This window comes from Podarcis raffonei, chromosome 1 (genome assembly GCF_027172205.1).
Source record: "Podarcis raffonei isolate rPodRaf1 chromosome 1, rPodRaf1.pri, whole genome shotgun sequence".
Taxonomy (NCBI): domain Eukaryota; kingdom Metazoa; phylum Chordata; class Lepidosauria; order Squamata; family Lacertidae; genus Podarcis; species Podarcis raffonei.
The window spans coordinates 23,876,402-23,900,354 of NC_070602.1; the positions used below are offsets into that span (position 1 = coordinate 23,876,402).

General features: G+C 43.9%; 1 protein-coding gene across 6 annotated transcripts in view; it reads left to right on the forward strand.

The window, feature by feature from the left end:
• The window catches only part of FOXN3 (forkhead box N3), a 189,244-nt gene that overhangs the window by 32,832 nt on the left and 132,459 nt on the right, over positions 1-23,953 (forward strand). For 4 of the 6 annotated variants that reach the window (XM_053377192.1, XM_053377183.1, XM_053377218.1 and 1 more), the window contains exons 1-2: positions 12,489-12,727; positions 17,296-17,852. In XM_053377192.1, coding sequence (XP_053233167.1) covers positions 17,310-17,852 — 543 coding nt within the window. In that variant the 5' untranslated portion in view covers positions 12,489-12,727; positions 17,296-17,309. Of the gene's footprint in view, positions 1-11,831; positions 11,908-12,488; positions 12,728-17,295; positions 17,853-23,953 lie in introns of those variants that run through there. The other 2 variants (XM_053377199.1, XM_053377208.1) reach the window with 2 other exon arrangements.

The window sequence follows — 23,953 nt, forward strand, 5'->3', positions numbered from 1 at the left end:
GTACTACTACTACTACTACTACTACTATTATTCATTAAATTTGTATACCAGCCTTCATCTGCAGATCCCAAGGTGGTCTGGCAGGCGCCTCCATTATACACCTTTAGGCGCCAGGCGAAAATAATTCCTCTTCAACTAAGCATTTGACTGATTGACATCTGATGCCCTTTTCAATGTGTCATTAGATGGGGGGGGGGATTATTGGTTTGTCATTTTATGTTGTGAACCACCTTGGGATCTGCAGATGAAGGCTGGTATACAAATTTAATGAATAATAGTAGTAGTGGTAAAAATAAGAACAACAATAACAAACCAATAATCCCCCCCCCATCTAATGACACATTGAAAAGGGCATCAGATGTCAATCAGTCAAATGCTTAGTTGAAGAGGAATTATTTTCGCCTGGCGCCTAAAGGTGTATAATGGAGGCGCCTGCCAGACCTCCCTGGGGAGAGCATCTCACAAAAAGGGAGCCATCACAGAAAAGGCCCGTTCTCGTGTTGTCACCCTCCGGACCTCTCATGGTACTAGTCCAATCCTCTAACCACTACACCACACTGGCTCTCAATAGTGCATCCAGCCAGACCATGACAATTGCAGTTTTTCCCAACAGCCCTTTAATATTGGCCTCTAATTTTGTTACTTGGTTATTATATTATAAATCAAGTTTCTGAATAGCTACTGGTTGTTTTAAAATTATTTACAGTGGTACCTCTGGATGCGAACGGGATCTGTTCCGGAGCCCTGTTTGCATCCTGAAGCAAACGCAACCCGCTTCTGTGCGTGTCATTTTGAGCGTCTGTGCATGCGCAAGCTGCGAAACCCGGAAGTAACATGTTCCGTTACTTCCGGGTCGCTGCGGAGCACAACCCGAAAATGCTCAACCCGAAGCTACTACAACCCGAGGTATGACTATGTTGTGTTTTATTCTGCATTTGAATGTCACTCTGATAACAAGCGGTATTGGGTATAACTAACCAATAAAGCATAAAAGGCTAGCTGCAGAGATTCTTTATGTAATGATGGATGCGGTGGTTGTTGAATTCAACAGACTGCTGAAGCTATCTGTACCAATTAAGGAGTGACCACTTAAGAATTAAAACTGTAGAAAGTATAAGGAAGTGGTATTTTGTGACCTTTATAGCTTAAGGATTTATCTACATGGGAACTATAACTGGGCTAATTCTCCCATTAGTATTAAGATTATAAATTAAACACAAGTTAACCATGGAAAGAGCCTGGTATGAACTTTGTGATCTGGACTAAAGTTCTCAAACTTCATTTAAAAAAAAAACAACCTACCGCCACCAATTTATTTTATAACCTGAATACTGCAGAGATATTCCTAGTCTAAGGAAAAAAACCACCTTGTCTGTAGAGTTTTAATCCATATTAGTGGCACTTTGAAATATATAAAAAAATTTAAAAATTGTCCAGTAGCTCCTCTTTTGATTTGCCTGCAGTTCATCAGAAATAGTTCATTGGCCAGAGGCACACTTCTTGTTGTTTAGTGGTGACCGACTCTTTGGACTATCAAATACTCACAAGTTAAATGTACGCGACTTTTGAGTGACCTGCACAGTACTTGATGCTGAATATTTTGTCAAAAGCTTCATCTTGTTTATCAGTTTACCTGAATCAAATTTCGGGGAATCTCTGCAGCTCACTGGTAGAGCATCTGCTTTGAATGCAGAAGGTCTCCACTTCATGTCCAGGTAGGGCTGGGAGAAATCCTTGTCTGAAATCCTGGAGCACCACTGCCAGTCAGTGTAGACACTATTAAGCCAGATGGACCAATGGACTGACTCAATATAAGGCAGCTTCTTAAATAATGTCCCTCCAGAACGATCTCCCAGGTTATTAAAACAAAAATTAAAACCAAAACAAAACACCCCTGGTCTTTATCAGGTTCTTGGCTAAATCTGTATGTAGGCAAACTTTTGTGTTTTGACAATAAATTTAAATCATTTTGCTGTGGCTTTGGGTTTTTTGGGGGTTGGGTTTCTTTTTATCTTTTTATCCTTTCCTTTCCTTTTCTTTTCTTTTCTTTTCTTTCCTTGCCCTTTCCATCCTGCAGCCACTTGTGTGTTTTTTCTCCACCATTCATGAATCAATATATTCTTGATTAGGTCTGTAATGTTTACTGACAGTGAACTAGAAGTATATAATTTTAGGGCAAAGCTTTCATTACAAGTTGGGAAGTGCGTGTAACTAGAATAGCAACATCCATCGGAGCAAGTTATTATAAGGAGACTGTTTTATACAAAAACACTTTACAGCGCATTTTGTTACGTGAAAATCATTTTTCTTTAAAAAAAATGCACACAAGCCGCAGACGTATAATTTACTCCCTCTGATTGTTGTTGACCTCATGTATACTTGTTAAAAGATTTGCTGTGATGCTCATTTTCTCAGTAAATTCAGATCTCTGTAGATTTTCCTGTATCATAGCTTAAGTGTAAGTGATAACTTGAATGGTCCTTAACGGGAAGCAGTAGGGTGACTGTATAACCTTGATTATATACTAATCTGTCCAGAAAGTTATTCAGAAACAAGCTTTCTGTCAATAAATTAGTCTGCGTCTGGTTTGTATGAGTTTCCTGAATGACTGGAAATGGATTCTTCAGGTCAATTTACAGATATTTATTATCAGTTTTCACACTACTGGGCATGCTGCAGGAAAAGACATTGGGGAAAATCCAAGTGCTTTATACAGGTAAGCAGTATTTTGTGTCTCTTGCTGATTATTCCGTTAGGACACAGTGAGCTCGGGGGGGGGGGTAACATTCTTCTCCTCTGCTGATGTCTATGGAGTATGAAAATATATTCTTCCTGCCTGTGGGATTATCTCCCTTTAACAGTGCATGGGATTACCTTTGCAATTGCTTTAACCGTCCTATTCTTCAGATAACAAATGGTTTTATAACTGAAGTTTCACAGTGTGGTAGCCCACCCTGTGATGTTACAGCGAAGGGCTGGTAAAAAATCGTAACACATTGGGTTGTATCCAACACACACATGAGGAACAGTTCTTCTTCTTCTCTCCCTCTGCACTCTTAAAATCTGCTCCAGAGGGTCCTCTGCCTTCCTGGAACAGATTTTCAGGGTGTGTGAGAGGGCTGTGGGTGATGGGGAGGGGGATTTCAATTGAGGAGGTCTGCTACACTAGTGGTAAAGGTAAAGGGACCCCTGATTGTTAGATCCAGTCGCGGACGACTCTGGGGTTGTGGCGCTCATCTCGCTCTATGGGCCGAAGGAGCTGGCGTTTGTCCGCAGACAGCTTCCGGGTCATGTGGCCAGCATGACTAAACCGCTTCTGGCGAACCAGAGCACCACACGGAAATGCCTTTTACCTTCCCGCCGGAGCGGTACCTATTTATCTACTTGCACTTTGACGTGCTTTCAAACTGCTGGGTTGGCAGGAGCAGGGACTGAGCAACGGGAGCTCACCCCATCGTGGGGATTTGAACCGCCGACCTTCTGATCGGCAAGTCCTAGGCTCTGTGGTTTAACACCGTTTACCTTATAGTTTAATTGTAATGATTTCACTGAAAGAATCCTAGGGATGGGGAGTGAAAAATTTTTTTTTTAGTCTCCTGGGGGAAAAGCAACATGTGTTAAAGCCATTTAAGTTTATAGTGTGAATTTGCTCTCCAACTGTGCAATGAATCCAAGTAAAGTCTTATGGGGGTTCTGCAGGTTTCATCTTAGCCGAGATTCTTTGCTGAGGTGGAGACAAAACACCAGCCTTGTCAATTTCATTTCGCTTGTCAACCTGCTGCCAAGGTAACCTGGATAATGTCTGGAGAAGCCATTTGTCACTTTCTTTACTTCATAGCGCTGCAAGTGCACATGCACTTCAAAACCAGTAGGTGCTTGTGGCAGTCATGCTGATTGTGCTATGCAAGCGAATAATTGCATTTTCCTTGCAAAAGTATTATTATATTTGTGCAAGGGAAATGTGGTATCTGTAAAACCTGCACTGCAGCAGTATGAGAACATAGCTAGGTAACTCACAGCAAGAACCAAAGAAGAAGAAGCAGCTATAATGGCATGTTTATTGCACAGAATCTACCCTCTAACATTCCTCAGATGAAAACAGGGACATTTATCACTCTCCCCGACCCCTAATTTTTGACACCCCTCACAGAGCATTTCCTGTCAGAAGGACAATTGCCATCACCACTCCATCAATAGGACAAAGCGCACACACCTTCCACCGTCCTGATAAAGCCCCCTAATCCTGATTTTATCTTATTTTTTTGGTAGATTTACAAAAAGTAAAACACATGCCAATAATTTTTTTGAGAAAGGAGCAAGATTAGACACAGACGCACAAAGCATTTAACAAACAAACAAACAACAAACAAACAAACAAACAAACAAACAGATCAAAACTCCTTACACTCTGTTCTGCTCCCCCTTTCTTCCTGCCCAGGGCAGCCCTGCCCTCTGCCTGCACCTCAGAGCAGCGCATCACCTAGAGCTGGGCCTTGGTAGAGGCAGCCTCTCCCCATCCTTGCCCGCTCTCCAGCAGCTGCTACAAGCTGCCCAAGGGAGGAGGCCACGGAGAGGCAACAGGATGCTCCCTTAGAGTCATCCCTGCCACCACCGCTGCTCAGGACAAGTGGTGGATTTCATAGTTTCGGGACTTTCCCTGGAAAATAGGGATATTTGGAGGGTATGGAATCAGGGACTGCCTGGAAAAGCCTAGGCTGCTCTTGCTTTATTTTCTGATTCCTGCTTTCCACCCACTGACCCATTTCGGGAAATTGGGAGTAAGGAAGGGAGGGTGTGAGTACTGATGTACTTTCTGTAATGCAATTGTTTGGTTTGGATTGGATTTTGGATTTGATATCCCGCTTTATCACTACTCAAAGCAGCTCACAATCTCCTTTCCCTTCCTCCCCCACAACAAACACCCTGTGAGGTGTGTGAGGCTGAGACTTCAAAGAAGAGTGGCTGGGTAAACCCAGCCAGATGGGTGGGGTATAAATAATAAATTATTATTATTATTATATAAGTGTGACTAGCCCAAGGTCACCCAGCAGCTGCATGTGGAGGAGCAGGGAATCAAACCCGGTTCACCAGATTACAAGTCCACCGCTCTTAACCACTACACCACACTGTGTATATTAGCCAATGCAGGCTTTACGATCAAATTATCCTTGGTATTATGTCCTGCATTTACAACAACTGACACGAGTGTCGTTGTGTGAAAGCACCCTTAGGGTAGATTAGACATGTCCCTGAGTGAAGAGCATGTGTCTTTTAGAAAGCGTTTGTACTGTATATATGTCTATGTGCCTGTAGACTGCCTGATATTTGAGAGGGAAAGGGCTGGCAATGGGGGCAGGAAACTTGGAATGTAATTGCCTCATCCAATCAAACCTGGGTGTGATTCGAAGTAGTAATTTAATCACCACTTGCAACAATTAAGATGGTAGTCCTATACACAATGACCTGGGCAGGCTAGCCTACTAAATAAACATGCATAGCATTGCACTATAAAAACTACAAAGTTGGTCAGACTGATTTTAAGCGTCATCCTTCATAACTCTTCCTCTTGTGTTCTAATTTAGGTTATAGAGAACTCTCCGTGGATCTCCTTAGAATCAAACGGCTGTTTTCCCCTTTAAGATCAAATGGCACAGAACTGGTTCTTGGATAAATAAGACCATTCCAGTTTCCCCTCTCTTAGCTATGTATTTAAAAGTGTGTGTGTGTGTGTGTGTGTGTGTGTGTGTGTGTGTGTGCTCCCTGCCCGCCCCTCCGCCCATCATGCCCCAGAAGAACCGCTGTTTATTGCCACTGAAAACAGTGGTCATTAAACTGACCTACATGTTTTTTGAGACACTTGACTTTTGACATCAGTGGCAAATAGAGGGACAACGGCTCCTCTTTTGTTGATTTACCTACTTATCTCTCTCTGAAAGGGCTGTCGGAGCTCTTTCGAGTGTATACATTTCTGTGGGTGGGGTTAGCATTTGGTAACTTGAGTTGCAGTCTTAAAAACAACAAAATGGCCATGAGATAAGGGGTATTTGACTTAATAATTCAAGGTCCAGCTTTAGCTTTAGATAAACAGGCATGCTTGTAGGGCAAGCAAGGATAAAAGAACAATGGTATTTTGCTTTTTGAGGGCCATTGTTTTATTTATTAATTCCTGTTGCTAGTAGGAAGTAAGATTGGCAAACTCGCAGGGGGCTGCCTTGGGCAGTGTGGGAATCTGCTGTACATTATCCAGGACAAAGTTTCACCCACTCTTCTGGAGTTATAAGATACAGGGATACTATAATAAAGCTATGTCGTTCATAGGCTCCTGCCTATCAGAATGGTGCTATTACTCCATTAGCAAAGGGTATTTTATTTTTCTCTGTGGCCTACTAAAATCAGGATCTGTTGTCCAGATCTTTAATTAGAAGATATTCAAAAGGGAAAAGGGTTTTGTCTCAGTTATTGAGATTTATTATGAACATGTGAGTGGTTAATGAGGTTTTAGAATTGTTTTTAGCAACTGCAGGAGGGGCTAGAATACTGTTTTCTGATAAAAGATCCTTCAACGTGAACTTTCAGTTCTGCATGTATGTATGCGACAGGTAGGAATGCAAGGAAGATACGTGCTCTATTTTACTTTGGTTTGTACTGTTGTATGTCCATGGAGATTTATACCCATCTCAGCAAAAGCATGCAGAGTAGCATACGGTCTGAAGAAGCATGTAGTGTGTGAGAATCATAGAATCATAGAGTTGGAAGAGACCACAAGGGCCATCGAGTCCAACCCCCTGCCAAGCAGGAAACACCATCAGAGCACTCCTGACATATGGTTGTCAAGCCTCTGCTTAAAGACCTCCAAAGAAGGAGACTCCACCACACTCCTTGGCAGCAAATTCCACTGTCGAACAGCTCTTACTGTCAGGAAGTTCTTCCTAATGTTTAGGTGGAATCTTCTTACTTGTAGTTTGGATCCATTGCTCCGTGTCCGCTTCTCTGGAGCAGCAGAAAACAACCTTTCTCCCTCCTCTATGTGACATCCTTTTATATATTTGAACATGGCTATCATATCACCCCTTAACCTCCTCTTCTCCAGGCTAAACATGCCCAGCTCCCTTAGCCGTTCCTCATAAGGCATCGTTTCCAGGCCTTTGACCATTTTGGTTGCCCTCCTCTGGACACGTTCCAGTTTGTCAGTGTCCTTCTTGAACTGTGGTGCCCAGAACTGGACACAGTACTCCAGGTGAGGTCTGACCAGAGCAGAATACAGTGGCACTATTACTTCCCTTGATCTAGATGCTATACTCCTATTGATGCAGCCCAGAATTGCATTGGCTTTTTTAGCTGCCGTGTCACACTGTTGGCTCATGTCAAGTTTGTGGTCAACCAAGACTCCTAGATCCTTTTCACATGTACTGCTCTCAAGCCAGGTGTCACCCATCTTGTATTTGTGCCTCTCATTTTTTTTTTGCCCAAGTGCAATACTTTACATTTCTCCCTGTTAAAATTCATCTTGTTTGTTTTGGCCCAGTTCTATTGCATGTGAGGACATGCAATAGTTTTCATTAGTGGTGTTTGCTTTTTCTGGCATCAAATATATGGGCACATTGCAAAACTTAAACATAAAAAGGTAAAGGTATAGGGACCCCTGATAGTTAAGTCCAGTCACAGACAACTCTGGGGTTGCGGCATTCATTCTTGCTTTACAGGCCGAGGGAGCCGGCGTTTGTTTTTCTGGGTCATGTGGCCAGCATGACTAAGCCGCTTCTGGCGAACCAGAGCAGCACACGGAAACACCGTTTACCTTCCCGCCGGAGCAGTACCTATTTATCTACTTGCACTTTTTGGCGTGCTTTCAAACTGCTTAGTTGGCAGGAGCTGGGACTGAACAACGGGAGCTCACCCCGTCACATACCTCTCATTAAAATAAATAGGAACTTACAATCTCAACCATGAGTACTCAGAAGTCCCACTGAATTAAATGGGGCTTACTCCCAGGTAAACAGGCTTAGTTAGGATTGCAGCCTGATTTTAGGCATTTTGCTCAAAAGCTAGTCCCATTATGTTCTATTTGAATTTACTCCAAGTAAATTATGTATGGAATTAAATTACATTACAGTCAGAAGTGCTTTATCATTGGCTAGATCCTGCCCATACTGAACAAACTATTTCCATAAAATTCAACGAGGGCTGTGCTCACACTCTCATTTGCTGTGCACTCATTGCATTAACAGCGCCGGGTTTAATCCATGTTTACACAAGGTTATCCGAAATGCATATATATCCTGTACTTTGCTATGCAATGCTACTTTTTCAATGTGTTGATTCTCAAACCAGCTTCTGACGGACCGCAGTCCTTAAGCTGTTCCTAATTTGTCTCTACCCAAAGTGTGGAACACCTTTGCATAAGGTAAAGATGCCCCGGTTTGGTCAACTTGCCCTGGTGTGTACACAAACAGAAATGAATCTGATACTAATGAAGCAGTGCTGATGTGAACAATTGTGAAATGCACCCTGAAAAAAACAAAACTGTGCTCTAAAATACCCTAAGATGCCTATGTGTCAATAAAAGGCCTGGACCTTGGTTTCTTATGGCCTTAGACCAGAGACACTTGATAGATCCCACCCAAATTCAGGACTGGATTCCACGGGCACGACATCATCATTGCGTCACTTTTCTTACAAGGGAAGTTCAAAGCAATTTACATTAAAACCAGTTTAAAATTACAACTAAATCCTAAAAACGCAGCAATTCAAATGAAAGACTAAAAATGCAGTTAAACAAAAAAGATAAGTCCTGCAGCACTGAAAGAGGCCTTCAAATTTAGGAATCATAATTGAAACATTAGTTTTGTAGTGCAAGTTGGGGGAAATCTGGGCTAGTGAAATGCATGATGAATTCATCCTGATTGCTTTAGCCTCTGAATGGAAAGAAATGTTAATGCGCAGATTAGGCTGTTAGATCCTTTTCTGGATCAGCAGTTGACTCAAGGAGGGGAGAGTCTGGGATAGATGGGGAAAGGCTTGCTTGATTAAAATGCGCATGGGAGGTAAGATGGAGGAAGATCTCAACCTCACCTTAGATGTCTTGGATGATGATTCTGAACAGCCATGGAAAGGCTGTTGAGAAAAATACTTCCATAAAAAACCCAGAGCCTAAGTGTGCTGAACAGGGGTGTTTTTATGCTCATAGACTGACCCTGCAGCTTGTTGCGGAACCCAATTGTTGTAGAATTGCAACACTTTGAGATATTGCACAAGTCATAATTGAGCAGGCACGGAATACTGTGGGAGGGGAAAAGGGATAAGAAGTGCCTACACAACTTGTAATCCTTTCTATCCATGTCAACAAGGCCAGGGCTGAAACTGACAAATAGCTGTAGCCCCATGGAGCATGCCACACATTTGTTAAACAGGCAGGGGCTTGGCTGACTTCACAGTAAGGCACCTTGCCAGGTGACCCGTGACCAATTTCAGGATACTTATTAAAGGGCAGCAAATTGTCAACTTGTACACTAATACCAATTTGAGGCTTCCTGTGCTTATGTAACTAAACCCACAGCAGCAATGCACGAGAGACTAGTGGCAGAACTTGGGGGTAAGTAACCCCAAGTATGCACAAGTTAAGGGAAAAAAGTCGGGGGGGGGACCCCAGTAAACAGCCTGACAGTAACTCTGTGGCACAAGACAGAGAGAAGGGCATGGGGAGTGAGAACCTGATAATTGAGTGGGAAGGGAGAGTAGAATGGAGTGGCCAGAACAAAGTAAGAGTTATGTCTCTGTCCTTAAAAAAGGGGGAAAGAGCTATTTCATTGTATGTACCCAGGGACAGAAGACAGTTTATCATCAGTGGAGAAATCCATGTTAATGTAACTGGGAATGATCACAGCTGTCCACCCCACCTTCCAAAACTGAAAAGAGAGAAACCTCCAAATGGTGTCATGAGGACAACATGCTCTGTAGGTACAGAAAGCTGAGTGTTGGGCGGGGAGGAAGGGACTAGGCAGAGCAGGCTTGGGGTGGAATGGAGTGGTTAGAATCCTAACAGAAGCATCCTACACTGGAACATTTCGATGCAAGGTCATACTTGTTTTGTCTGTTGTTTTTCCTACTATGGTGGGCATTGCTTAAATTTTCTGCTTCCGATGCTGATATATCTCTGCTTAATTAGTTGTGCTTGCCGCGTCAGATGTTCTGACCTTCAGTACATACACAGATACAGTGGTATCTCGAGTTAAATACTTAATTCGTTCCAGAGGTCTGTTCTTAACCTGAAACTGTTCTTAACCTGAAGCACCACTTTAGCTAATGGGGCCTCTTGCTGCCGCTGCGCTGCCGGAGTACGATTTCTGTTCTCATCCTAAAGCAAAGTTCTTAACCTGAAACACTATTTCTGGGTTAGCTGAGTCTGTAACCTGAAGCGTATGTAACCTGAAGCGTATGTAACCCGAGGTACCACTGCATACAGTACAGTGGTACCTCTGGTTGCGAATGGGGTCCATACCGGAGGCGCGTTCGTAACATGAAAAGAACGCAACCCGCGTCTGCACACGCGCGGGTCATGATTCGCAGCTTCTGCGCATGCGTGTGACGTCATTTTGCGCGTCTGCGCATGTGCGAGTGGCGAAACCTGGAAGTAACCCTTTCCGGTACTTTTGGGTCGCTGCGGGACGCAACCTGAAAAAATGTTTCATGAAGCAAATGTAACATGAGGTATGACTGTATCTGGTTCCTGTATGTGCTTACTTGAGAGCAAGGCTCAATGAACTCAGTGAGACCTTCATTGGGTGTAAACATGCCCAGGATGGAGTATTTTGCTAAAATTTCAGCACTGGTGTGTGTGGTGTGTCCTTTGTTCTCCTCCATGGTGTATGGTCATTTTGGGGAGTTTCATCTTTCCCGATTCATTTACATTGTGGCAAACAGGTACTCTTATAGTCCATAAAATACATTTTTTTCGAGGATGGAAATTAATCCTTGGGTTGAGGAGTGAAATAGCCTTCAAGAATCACAACTGTTTCTGCTGCATTCTTTAGCTGGTCTTTTAAAGTGAGAGTTTGAGGAGACAATGTATAAATAAAAGACACTGCGAGCCTATCCATGTCTACTTGGAAGTACATCCAATGGAGCTTACTTGCAGGAAAGTGGTTATAGGATCGCAGCCTGAAACACTTATAAAGATTAACTGTTTACAGTGAGTTGGCAACAGAACGCACAGACAGTATCTCTTGCATTTCAGGCCTTTCCCCCCTTCTGTTTACAGCTCTCTCACTTGCTTATAAATACAAAAAATTTGTCATCTGAGAACCCTTCATACATCTGATGAAGACACTTTCCCATGAAGGCTTCTGCACAATGACAGTGCAATCTCCACAAGTTTACTCAGAAGCCAATCTCCCAGTTTTTAGTGGGGCTTACTCTCAGATCAGCATGCATAGGATTGCAGCCTCAAACTTGTGAAAGTTTTGTTGGCTACCAGTCAAGATGCCTCTAGACTTGTGATTCGGAGAGGGCTGTTGCAGGTTTCCCAAAGGGCATCCTCTGGCTGGCTGCTGTGGGACTAAAACAGATAGGCCTTTGGGCTGCTCCTCTTAATGTGACCCAAGAGAGACACAGACACACTCTCTTCTCTGTGGTCTTTTCACCAAGTTGAAGCCGACTTTGAAACTTGCTGTCTGCTGTCTTTTTGCTGAAGGGTTTCGAAATACAAAACTATTGACCGGTTTGCTGTTCGAGAGGGGTGAAGCTCGCGTGTGTGCGCGCGCGCATACACACAAACCACACACCCAGGCGCGCGCTCTCTCGCTCTCTCCTTTCTCTGAAGTGACTTTCAAGCTCATCCACATACCACGTAGGCTGGTGGGAAGCAGGGTGGAGGGGAGACGGAAAAGCCAGTCGGAAGAAGCGAAGGAGGTGGGTTCGTGCAACGTTTCGGACTCTCCAAGTGGTGGAGAGGAGAGCCGGGGGAAGCAGGCCAAAAGAGGCGGCGGCGGCGGCGGCAGGCAGAAGCAGCCTGAGAATTTCCTGTGAGGGAATCACAGGCCTCAGTCGGGGCAGGCGAGGAGGAGGAGGAGCAGGGCATGGAGCGCCCTTTGCTTTGGCGACCTCCGTCGAGGGCTGCGTGCGCCCCCGAGCTCGGCGCGCCGCGGCGCTTCCTCTCCTCGCGTTTCTCCTGCCGCGCAATTGCGCTCACGGCGCACTAAAGGCGAGGGACCTTCCTCTCTCTTCCTCTTCCCCCGGTCCTAGCCCAGCCCTCTCCTCCTTCCCGCTGTGGCGGCTAGTCTCGGCTGGCCCTGCCCACGTTTCTCTCTCTGTGTCTCTCTCTCTCTCTCCCCGCTCCCTCCCACCCGTGGTCATGTGTTGCCTTTTTTTGTTGTTTGCAGTGGAAACAATTTGGCGTTCTTCGGCTCGCTCTGACCCAAACCGCTACTCCAACCGGGAGTAGTGTAGACAGGCGGGCAGACAGAAAGGCAGGCAGGGAAGGGGGAGAGGTAGGTTAGGGGGGTGGGTAGGTAGGTAGGAGGGCGAAGCGAAGAGGGGGGGAATTGCAGCAGGGTCCCATGCTCCCCCCTCCCCACGGCTCCTGGCTCCCCTTCTCTCTCTCGCTCCCTTCGGCCACATTGTTGGCTCCAGGCTGGGGGAGGAAGCGATGCCTCGCTCAGTCGGATGAAAAGTTTGCATAATGACCATGGAAAAGGCAGCAGTAAAAATCTAGAGCTCTTCCAAGCCCCAGGTAAGTTTGGGGATTTATCTATATTTTTTATTATTTTATTTAAAAAAAATATTTGTGCGTGCTTGCTGCTGCTGCTTGTTTTTTGTGTCTTGCTCTGTGTGTGCATTTTTGTTTTTTGAAAATTCATGGTTCCCTTGTTGGGAAGATTGCGTAAGATTCTCTGCAATGAAATCGGCAAGAAGAAGAAGCCGGAGTGGGTTGGGGGGGTGGGGAGAAGGGAGAGACACGCACGCATGATAAGGTGGGTCAGCCCCACAAGAAGGCAGCCAGTTAGTTCGGGATGTCTGAAAAAGCAACGTGCTGGTCGTCTTAATTTCGACTCCCCCTCCACCCCGAAACTCCCGTGTGTGTTGGGCGAAGGAAAGCAGGAAGCGGATCGAGCTGAGAGTTGCAGCCACGACCCGAATATGTAATATTGCTGCTGGAGCTGCCTGATTTCCGAAGACTGTTGGCGAATAGAGTTGGCATTGTATGGAAAGTTAGGAAGGGAGGGGGAAAATTGTGCCCAGTCGAGGAATGCTCCAACCTTTAAAAGCATTTGTGTGCTATTTTTGCCCATTGGCTTGAGAGTGGTTTATCCCTCTGTAGTGCATTTATTACCCAACTCTTTTTTAAAGCGGGGGTGGGGAGTGTTGTTCTTTATTTATCTTGTTTTAAAATCCTCTCGTTATTCTCCAGTGGAGGAAGCCAATCTTCAAATTATTCTTTTAATCTTTCATATATATGTGTGTGTTTTTAAAAGTCCATTTAGTTCCTGAAGTTAGTTCGTAAGTTTGTTTTGAGGATTTTTTTTTGCATTTATTATGGTGTAATGGGGGCAGTACAAGGTTTATGACATCTGAACAGCATTGAAGGTATGTTTGCTGCAAATGGCACTTTATAGGAGCAGTTTTGCAGTCTCCTAGCAACGCCATTGATTGATTCGAATCCCGGCCAATCCGCGAGCTCCGTCTCCCCTTCAAATGTTTTTGACAAGTACAGTAAGGGAGTGTAGCAAAGTGCAGCGAGAAAAACTGTCCCTGGCTGGTTGTCCTTTTAGTCCCTTCAAAATGATGCCCCCGTCGTATGTTTTAAAAGATACACATCTGTTTGAGCCTGGCCTGTAATGTATATATCAGTCCCAAGAAGCACTAATAGTGATCTGGCTTGATTCCCATACTCCCCGCTTCTTGTCTGATTCTGCCATGTCAGTTTTACAACCGAGAATGCGAGAGATATTGTGCCTTTCTTCTACAACAATGAAGTTTGCTTTTAGACTTGCCCCTAAGCACTGCAGCTGTGGACATATCTGATGGAGCTACTTAACTGGCAGCAGATTAAAAAATGTTTGCTTAACTGCAGCACCTCCTCTGATTCGTGTGAAGTATGAAGTGCAGGAGAGAAGAGGCTGAGAGCTGGAGTCTGACGTGGAAAGATTGGCTGGGGTTGTGAAACATCTTTTTTTTAATGTGTTTCTGAGTCCCCCTCCACACACACTTAAATCCAGGGCTAGGATTTCTGTCCTCTAACGTAACTTAGAGGCTACGTGATTGTCTGTCCTCGCACGGTACTGGGAACTTTTCCATGTCCTCCGTATGGAATTGTGACGCGAGGCTCCTGGATTTCAAGGTGAAGGGGAAAAAGAAGTTTTGAATCCCTCCTGGAAATGGTTGTCCTCCTTTATATTAAAAACAAAACCTTGCACGTCCTTTGCAGCGTTTGCAAAACGGCGACATGTTTCTAATGTTTACAGCGGAGTTAAAACATGTAGAACCAGCTGACTAAAGCAAGGTTGTTGCTGTTGAAATGTGTATGGCCTAATGCAGCTTCAGGTTTGTTTTGTTCAAATGTGACGTTTCCCAGTAGCATATTCATTGTTTTAACAAACTATTATTAGTAGAACCTCCAAGGCGTTTACAATGTGATCCTAAATTGAGTTCAGTTGCATTCACTCCTAGCATGCATTGCTTTGGGTTGCTGCCCCAATATCACATGCTTTAAAGTGGCAGATGTGGTGAAGTTCCCTCCGCTGTGTCTGCTATACTAAAGATAAGTGATTTGAGGATTGCAGCTTTAACTAACTTTGGTCAGTCTTGCACGCCACCGTGCAATTAAGCTTGATGCTTGAGAGCTGCAGGATTTGGAGCCGCTGTACCTGTCTCTTAAAGATATGTCACTAATTTTTGTGTGAAAATTGGTGGTATGATATGGCCCTTTGGGAGAACGCGGGCAAGTAAGCAAATTAAACTGAAAGAGAGCAGCATGTCGTCATAGCAACAGTGCAATTAAATTATGTTGTCAGCCATGATATAATTTTCCTATTTAAAAGCTTGCTCATGGGACATGCGTTCTGTTTGTACTGAACTCATTTGGCTACACTACTCCCAACTGGAAGTGGTGAATGGGGAGGAGGGTATAAATGATGTTTTAGGGACCCACACAAAGTGTGGTATCATTTAGGGCTTATTTTTCTATGCACCCCTCTCCCACCCCCTCAATACTTGAGTACTTTGATTCATTTAAAGGGAAACATTTTCTGAAATAACTTCCCATTAAATGGTAAGTACAAATGAAAAGTTTAAATATTACTAGAGCAACAGGAATATGGAAGTGATAAAAATCTTTTCCACCACATTGGGAGGGGAACTGGGGTATGTAATTTCCAACTTTTTGCATTTTTAAACTACTTTTTAAAAACCTAATAAGTTACATTTTTGTTTTCATTTGCTGAGCTTGGCTTTACAGAGTTTGATATTAAATAACTTGTCCCCCTAAGATTTTTAATTTTCACTTACGTCATTGTCCAATTTTATCCATTCTTTATTGCATGGTAATCTTTCTCTGCCCTCCCCATCTCTAATTACCTCTTATGTAATTATAACATTCCCTTGTTTTAAAGCATCTCTTTGACAGCATCAAAACACAATCGAAAAGTATTGTGTTGGGTGGACTATTCTCTGAAAAGTGTAATGCAGTGTTTTTAAATTAGAGGTTCTGCTAAACACTTGTTTGACTCTTTTTTTTTTAAAGAGCCAAGTTTCACTTCTCAGATGCTTTTTCTTTTAAAACAGAAAGCCTTCCTCTTAGAGTATATGTTTGCTGACCTGTATAAAAATTGTATACCACACTTCCTGTTAAAAACTTTATGCAGTGTATGTAGCATGATGTATTTCATGAGAACAATTGCAGTTGGTGCTAGAGTAGGCAAACTTTCAATGTGCTTCATCATACAACTTTTGCAACCATACAAAAGTTTTTGTGCTCTTAAATGAATAAAGAATAGAACAGGTACCAACTCCTTTCTTAAATAATCAGATGGTTTGCCTTAGGCCTTTGGTAGAAGTGTAGCCTGTTGTGGATCATATTGGTGCTGATGGTAGAAAGATGGCCTAGAGAGCTACAGTCCTAACCCCACTTACCTGGGAGTAAGCCCCCTTGAGTTCATTAGGACTTACTTCTGGGTTGATATGCTTTGGATTGTAAGGTGGATGCTTAATCTTGAGCGCAGAAGTCAGACTTGATGCTTATAGGTGTACTTGGAAGTTGACTTTTGGGAAAGAAAGAACTATGAAGATTTGAGTATGGATGTTTTTGTGTTACATTAATTAAAGCTTCTTTGTATATGTGTTGCAGCTTGTTTTGTTTAGTACTCTGGTTTGAGATAATTAAAATGCACTAAAGCCTTGTCTATTTTTGCTTATTATTATTCTCTGGGCTCAGTATAGCAACTGATTGGTGTATGATGTCATTCTTCACGCTTTCTTCTAAGTCATGCTTATCATATCCATCGCTCACTCTCCTTTCATTTAAATTTGTTTCACTGGGGTGGAATCTCGTTTTGTGTCTCCTTGTCCCCCTCCCTTTGATCCCTGGAGCTTGATTCTTAACCCATGCTGCAGAATCCTTCTGCCCTGCTGTTTTGGAGGCAAAAAGTTGGTAGCTGCAGAGAATGAATACTTGGCTGTAAGAGTGTGTGTGTGTGTGTGTGTGTGTGTGTGTGTGTGTGTGTAAACATGGAGTTTTGCCTGCTTGCGCACTGAGCCAGAGAGGCTATAATTATAATGTGGCAGTGTTCGTACTGGAAGTGAAACAGCTGAACTTAATCTGAAGCAACTGGTCTTAAGCTCTCAATTTTTTGTGCTTATTACAAGCCGTAGGAGTGACATGGCCAGCGATATTTGCAGTCCTCCAAGCCTAGGCATGCTTGCTCAGAAGTAAGTCCCACTGATTCCAATAGCGCTTACTCCTCAGGTAAGTGTAATGTAGGATTGCAGCCTTAAGAAGGACACCTAGAATATATGATTACCTTTCTCTCCACTTTAGAGCTTTGCAAGAAGGCAAAAATGAAGCATCTTCATTTGTATGCCAGTAATTGAAATCTCATTTCTGCTCTAACCTCTGAATCCTCCTGCTTAACAAGCCTGGATGTGTGTTTATGTTATGTGAGTCTGTCTTCTTTTTTCTTTTTTTTAAATGTAGCATTCATAAAAGGCCAAATTGTAGACTGGGGAAAAGCTACCAGAATGTTGTGATGCTGTCTATACCTTTACCAGCTAACACTCTTTTTAAAAATTTGGATTTATTACCAGGAGTCTCCGTCTAAATGGGTCCAGTTATGCCTCCCAGTAAGAAGCCAGAAAGCTCGGGAATTAGTGTTTCCAGTGGATTGAGCCAGTGTTACCGGGATAGAGACTTATCAAAGACGCTTCACGATGATGAGGACTTAGACTTTCCTTTACCTGCCCTCCGGTTGGAAAAAGGTCCCATGGAGGATGAAGAGCTCACCAACTTGAACTGGTTACACGAGAGCAAGAACTTGCTGAAAAGTTTCGGGGACTCGGTCTTAAGAAGTGTTAGCCCAGTACAAGACCTTGATGACGACACCCCTCCGTCACCTGCTCACGCTGACATGCCCTACGATGCCAAGCAAAACCCCAACTGCAAACCGCCCTACTCCTTTAGCTGCCTCATATTTATGGCCATTGAGGATTCTCCAACCAAACGGCTGCCTGTAAAGGATATATACAACTGGATTTTGGAACACTTTCCTTATTTTGCAAATGCCCCCACTGGATGGAAAAACTCTGTGAGGCATAATCTGTCGTTGAATAAGTGTTTTAAGAAGGTGGACAAAGACAGAAGTCAGGTGAGGCTGGAGTGATACTACTCCGTGTAACCCATTTGATCTGCTGATGGTGATTTCCTATTGTTTATATTCTGCCTTTTGTTCCTTCTCTTTTATCTGCGAGAAATAGCTTCCAGTAATTCTTAAGAGGATCTTTGTTCATAACTCTAGTCATATTCTCCGTGTATTTCCCGCCCCCACCTAGTTGCTCTCACTCTTCCCATCTCACTCTTCAACTCCTGGGTCCTGCTCAGGACAAACTTCTTAAAACTTATAGTTAACAGAATACAGGGCAGGCTTTTGGGATGCAAATCCGTCCAGGATGCTTTGCAAGCCAGCAGTAAAATGCATTTTTAAAAGTCATTGGGGTTATACCCCCAGGGCAGCTGGTGTAAGTTGCTTTGAGGGGGGGAGGCAGAGAGTCCAGCTGGAACAGGAGTTGATGGCCCTTGGAGAGAGCGACCCCCTGACCCTCCTGAAATGACTAAAACCAGAACATGCCTTCTTCAGATTTGGAGACAATGTGCTGCCTGGGGCTGATGGGAGTTGTAGTCCAAAATATCTGGAGGGTGTCAGTTTGGGAGAAGTCTGGTCTAGAGCGAGTTGTCTCAATCAATCTGAGTTGAGAGCTTGACTTCCATCTACTCAGAAGTAAACCTTATTGAGTTCAGTGGGGCTTTATTCTAGGTGAGTTGGTATAGGATTGCTGCCTAAGTGTAGCATTCAAGTTTGTGATTTTTTTTTGAGGATCTGACAGCTGAATGACTTAAAGAGCCTTTAAGATGGGAATGAATCCTTGACAATTCATAAACTTCCTATCTCACTCACTGCCTGCGTTTGCACATCATTTGCACGTGGTTCAGTGCAATGTGCACTAGCCAAAGTCAGTCCTGGGACTGCACACTGTTCTCTCTTTCTCATGTGGCCAGGAGGCAGTTTCACCCTCAGCTCCAGTAAACCACAGTCTGCCTAGTTGTCTGGACCTGGAATTGCAACAAGACAGTTTCAGAAACCATGGTTTGCACAAGACTTTGTGTTCACCACATCTTCTCGCATCAGACAACACAGCAAACTGCTGTCAAGCAGAAAGCAAAAGCCTCCTCCCATCCATGTTTAAAATGCAACAAACAGTCCTGTGTCTATTCTTCCCATCCTCCCATTTTTAGTTCACTGCATTCCAAGAGCCAGTATTTGCTCTTGAATGGTTCATTTTTAACAGCATTCAAATCTTTGTCTAGACAGCTGTAATAAAGTGCTGTTTGTATAAATGCATGTTGTACATGGCTTTAAGAAAAAACCTTCCATCTTGTATCTCCATGAATAACATGAAATATTGTGCTGGGGTGATGGTTTCCTGCTATACTAGAATCCTGGAATTGTAGAGTTGGAAGGGACCCCAAGGCTAGTCTAGTTTAACCTCCTTCAGTGCAGGAATGTGGTCCCCATTCAATTTGAAACCAATTCAATTTGAAACCATACTTGACCAGACACTGCTTAGCTATGCAAATGTGCCAGCAGTTTTATTGCTGCACCGCTAGGAGTACTCGATGCATGTAAACCACAGAGGTTGGGTTGAACATTGTTCTTCACTTATTTACTTCTATAAAAAATTTTTTTGAGGGGGCAAATCTTTCCTAGACAGGTTGCATCTCTGATAATTGGAGTAAACTTTGAAAATATTTGCAGTTCCTTCCTTATTACTGGGATCAAATGTAAAGGTTCCTGGGGGACCTTGCATCCACTTTTGTTCTTGTTATGAACTGTTGGTTTACTATGCATGCTGCCTTCTGTTACATGGGGCTTTCAGTGGTGCTTAGGCTCAGGAGAGATGAAGCCACAAATACTCTTGTACGTACATCCACACAGACCAGTGTGTCTGGGGGGAAATTTCGATTGCAGAATAAAGGCTTGGCCTGTTCTTTTCTGTGCTTGAGTTGAGGTGGGATGAGGTGAAGTTCTGGTATCTTCAAGGAGAAAGTATTTCACGTACTCAACTTCTTTGCTAGCAATATTGCAGGGAGCTTGAGCGCATCGGTTCGGTGTGCTTGCTTGGGATCAAATATCCCTTTGCTTTACTTAGGCATCTGCCTTGTGCTAGGTCATACGATTTGTCCATCAGCCTCAGATAGCATGGCCAAGGATGAAGGCAGCACCTTTCCAGAATCTCAGGAAGAGGTCTTCTTTCATAACTTGCTACCTGTGCCTTTTAACTGGAGATGCCAGGAATTGGATGTTGGACTTTCTGCATGAACAGCATGCACTCTGCCATAGGGCCCTGGTCCTTCCCTATAGTTTCAGCAGCTGAGCTATATCGTATGACTAAAGACCTTTCTTTGGACCATTGTAATGACCTGGTAACGTCTTGTGGCTTCTTCTGAGACTCTTATATTTAAGTAAAAAAAAAAAAATTCACTATCCCAAGATTTCCGGAATGTTGTCTCTAATCAGGTTGGATGATGCTTAGTATGCCTTCTTTTGGCAACTCCTGCAGCCAAGCTGGTGCCAAATGGGTTGCTCTGCTTTCCTTTGGACCACATCAGTGAGGCTAAGAAGGGGATCTTGCAATCTGGGCAACCCAGGACCTCCATGCACACTGCCCAGGCTTTCATCCTGAGGAGATCACTTCAGTGCTGCTGACGCGGCAGTTTGACTTCACCCCCAGAAGTGCTTTCCATTGTCTCTCGAGACAGACAGGTCCCAACAACAAAACCCTATGAGCACATTTCTGTTGCGTGGCTCTTTCCTTTGTATAATTTGAAAGGTGAAGGGGTTGAGGTAGCTTGCTTGCAGAATGCTAGTTGCTCATGTAGCCGTGTTAGAAGCATGTCCTCATTTCAGTGGGAGGATGCCTCTTGCAAACAGCTGCTGAGGCAAGATTTGCCTGTGTGCAGTAAGGAGGCTTCATTTAAATCAAAGCTGATGAAATTTAGGAACTTTATTTGTTACGTAAGCAAAGTAAGTGGCAGGTAAGAGTATAGTTATTCAGACTCTCCTGGTGACTAAAATGGGCAAGAACACTCAAAAGAATAAAAAACAACAACAGATATTTTGGATTACAACTCTCATCATCCCTAGCTATTAGCCAAGATGGCGGAGAACGAAGGAGAGTTGTAGCCTGCAAAATCTGGCAGGTACCACATCAGCTAGTCCTGATTTTCGCTTGAATATAAAAGCATGCAATGGATATGTGTTCTTTTAACCTTCAGTTAAGAGGATAGTCCCAGAAAACCTTGATCATAAATGGTATGTGTTGTTTAGCTGTGGAAGGACAGAAGGAAGTTGAACTCTGCATACAGTAGTTTTATTCTGCAGTGGTCTTTTCTCTTCTACACCTTCCTTGGCACCAAGCATCCACACATCATTCACTTGCTCATCAGAACATGAGAAGAGCCTGCTGGATCAGGCCAATGGCTCATCTAGTTCAGTATCCAGTTCTCAAAGCGGCCGACCAGATGCCTGTGGGAAACCCGCAACAAGCTTCCAGCACAGAAGTAGTCTCCCGTCCTGGGGTTCCCAGCATCTAGTATTCAGAAGCATTGCTGCCTCCAGCTGTAGAGGCAGAGCATAGTCCTTCTGGCTAGCAGCAGCCATCAGTAGCCATCTCCTCCATGAATTTGTCTAATCCTCTTTTAAAGTATTCTAGATTGGTGGCCATCACTGCTTCCCCTGGGAGCGAGTTCTATAATTTAACTGTGTGAAGAAGTCCTTTCTTTTATTTGTTCCAAATCTTCCAGCATTCATCTTCATTGGATGTCCACTAGTTCTAGGGTTAGGAGAGAGGGAGACAAACTTCTCTCTACCCACTTTTTCCATGCCACCAACTTTTATCCTGTCACCTCTTACTTGCCTTTCCCCTAAACTAAAAGTCCCAGATGCTACAACCTTCTTTTATTTAACATTAACATCCCCCTAGCTCTTGGTAGGTGCTTGGTGAAAAGAGCTGATAAAGGTCTTTTAGGAGTTGCATCAGGATGCAGATAAGAGGAGGGTGGGTTCTGATTGTTGGTTTTTTTTAAAAAAAAATTAAGGTGATTCAATCGTGGTTTACAACATCAAGAAAAAAGATTAGCTTTAAACCAGGATCTGCATAGATAGATCTGGGCATAGATAGCAGTGGTTGGCTGAAACCATTTTTGATTATTGATTTCTAACTGGACAGAGCCTTTAAAAGAAGGGTACTCTCTCTGTTGTCTTTGTCCATGGAGTTTTCTTGGCAGGGATATTGGAGTGGCTTGCTGGTTCCTGCTCCAGGTGGGTCATGTTTGGTCAAAACTCTCCACTATGACCTGTCCATCTTGGGTGGCCCTGCACGGCATAGCTCATAGCTTCTCTTGAGTTATTCAAACCCCTTCGCCATGGCAAGGGCGATCATGAAGACAGGAGTGCCTGGCGTGCTCTGGTCCATGGGGTCACGAAGAGTCGGACATGACTAAACAACAACAACAACACGCTGTTTCTTTAAAAAAACAAAAACATTTTCTCAAACAGTTGAAAGGTTATCGGATGATTGTTAATTTAATTTTATGCCTAGCTGCAGAAGGATATTAGTTTGAAATTATACACACACATTCAGAGGGCAGTGTTAGAAATTAGCCAGGCACTAGGTGCATTTTGCTACTGGCATGGGTCCAGGTATGACTACATGGAGATTTCTGGGCACCTGGTGGGCGACCGCAGTTTAAAAGCCTCTCATTCCATAGATAATTCCATTTCCGTTTCCACTGTGTGTGTTTCTCCTCCCGTATTGGGACAAGTGAATTGTCAGAGCAAACTACAGTCAAGCAGTGTAGTTGAGTTCGTAGAATTGTAGCAGTGGAAGGGACCCCAAGAGTCATGTGGTCCAACCCCCTGTTAAATAGACATCTGTTGTGCCAAATGTAACCCAGGTTTAATGTGCCATTTGCCCCCTAGCTTGTATATCTGTGTTTCTAACACTGGCAGAGGGCAGGATCCTACCTCCCAGGGCAGGGGTAGCCGGCCTGGTGTCCTCCAGATATTAATGGGATCGTAACTCACTTCATATTGGGACACGGGTGGCGCTGTGGGTTAAACCACAGAGCCTAGGACCGTTGATCAGAAGGTCGACGGTTCGAATTCCCGTTGCTCGGTCCCTGCTCCTGCCAACCTAGCAGTTCGAAAACACCTCAAAGGGCAAGTAAATAAATAGGTACTGCTCCGGTGGGAAGGTAAATGGCGTTTCCATGTGCTGCTCTGGTTCACCAGAAGCGGCTTAGTCATGTGGCCACATAACCCGGAAACTGTACACTGGCTCCCTCGGCCAATAAGGCCAGATGAGCGAGGCAACCCCAGAGTCGGCCACGACTGGACCTAATGGTCAGGGGTCCCTTTCCCTAACTCACTTCATATGACCTTGGTCATGCTGGCTGGCGCTGATGGGAGTTCAGCAACATCTGGATGACACTATATTGACTACCCCTGGCTTATGGGGCAAAGAAGACATTTTGACTGAGCAGAGGGGGGAGGTTAGAAGATGCTTAAAGAAATAGGCTGACTCTGTGCCAGCACACTCACCTTTGTGTACATACCTCAGGGGGAGGGGAAAAGAGGCTCTGTTATGCTCCAGCTCAGCCTTTGCCAACCTGATGCCCTCAAGATGTTTTGGATTACCAAACAGTATGCTTGGGGCTGATGGGAATTGTAGACCCAACACCTGGAATGTGCCAGGTTGCCAAAGACTGCTGTATTGGGATCTTCCACATGAGGAGCGCAGGAGGACAGTTGCCATTAGTCATGTTTTTTTAAAAAACTTTTTCTGATTGCATTTCTGTCTTGGCACACTCAAATTAATAATGAGAAAGGCGTTTACTTGTAGACCCATGATCTAGAATTTTTCCAGGAAGCAACTGCTGGTAGGTACAGGTAATATGTGCTAGTAATGCATATTCATAATTTGAAAACAGAGCAAATTGCAGAGCTCAGCTGGTTAGTCAGCATAAGATTACCCCCATAGGCTTAGTTGGGTACAGGATCAAAGTGAGGCACTGGAAGATTTGCCCGTTCCTTATCACTATTATCAAGCCCATTAATTAATTAATTTTTAAAGTATGGCTCATTATATTTTGTACCATATTTGTAATGGATAAGCTGAACAGGCAGATATT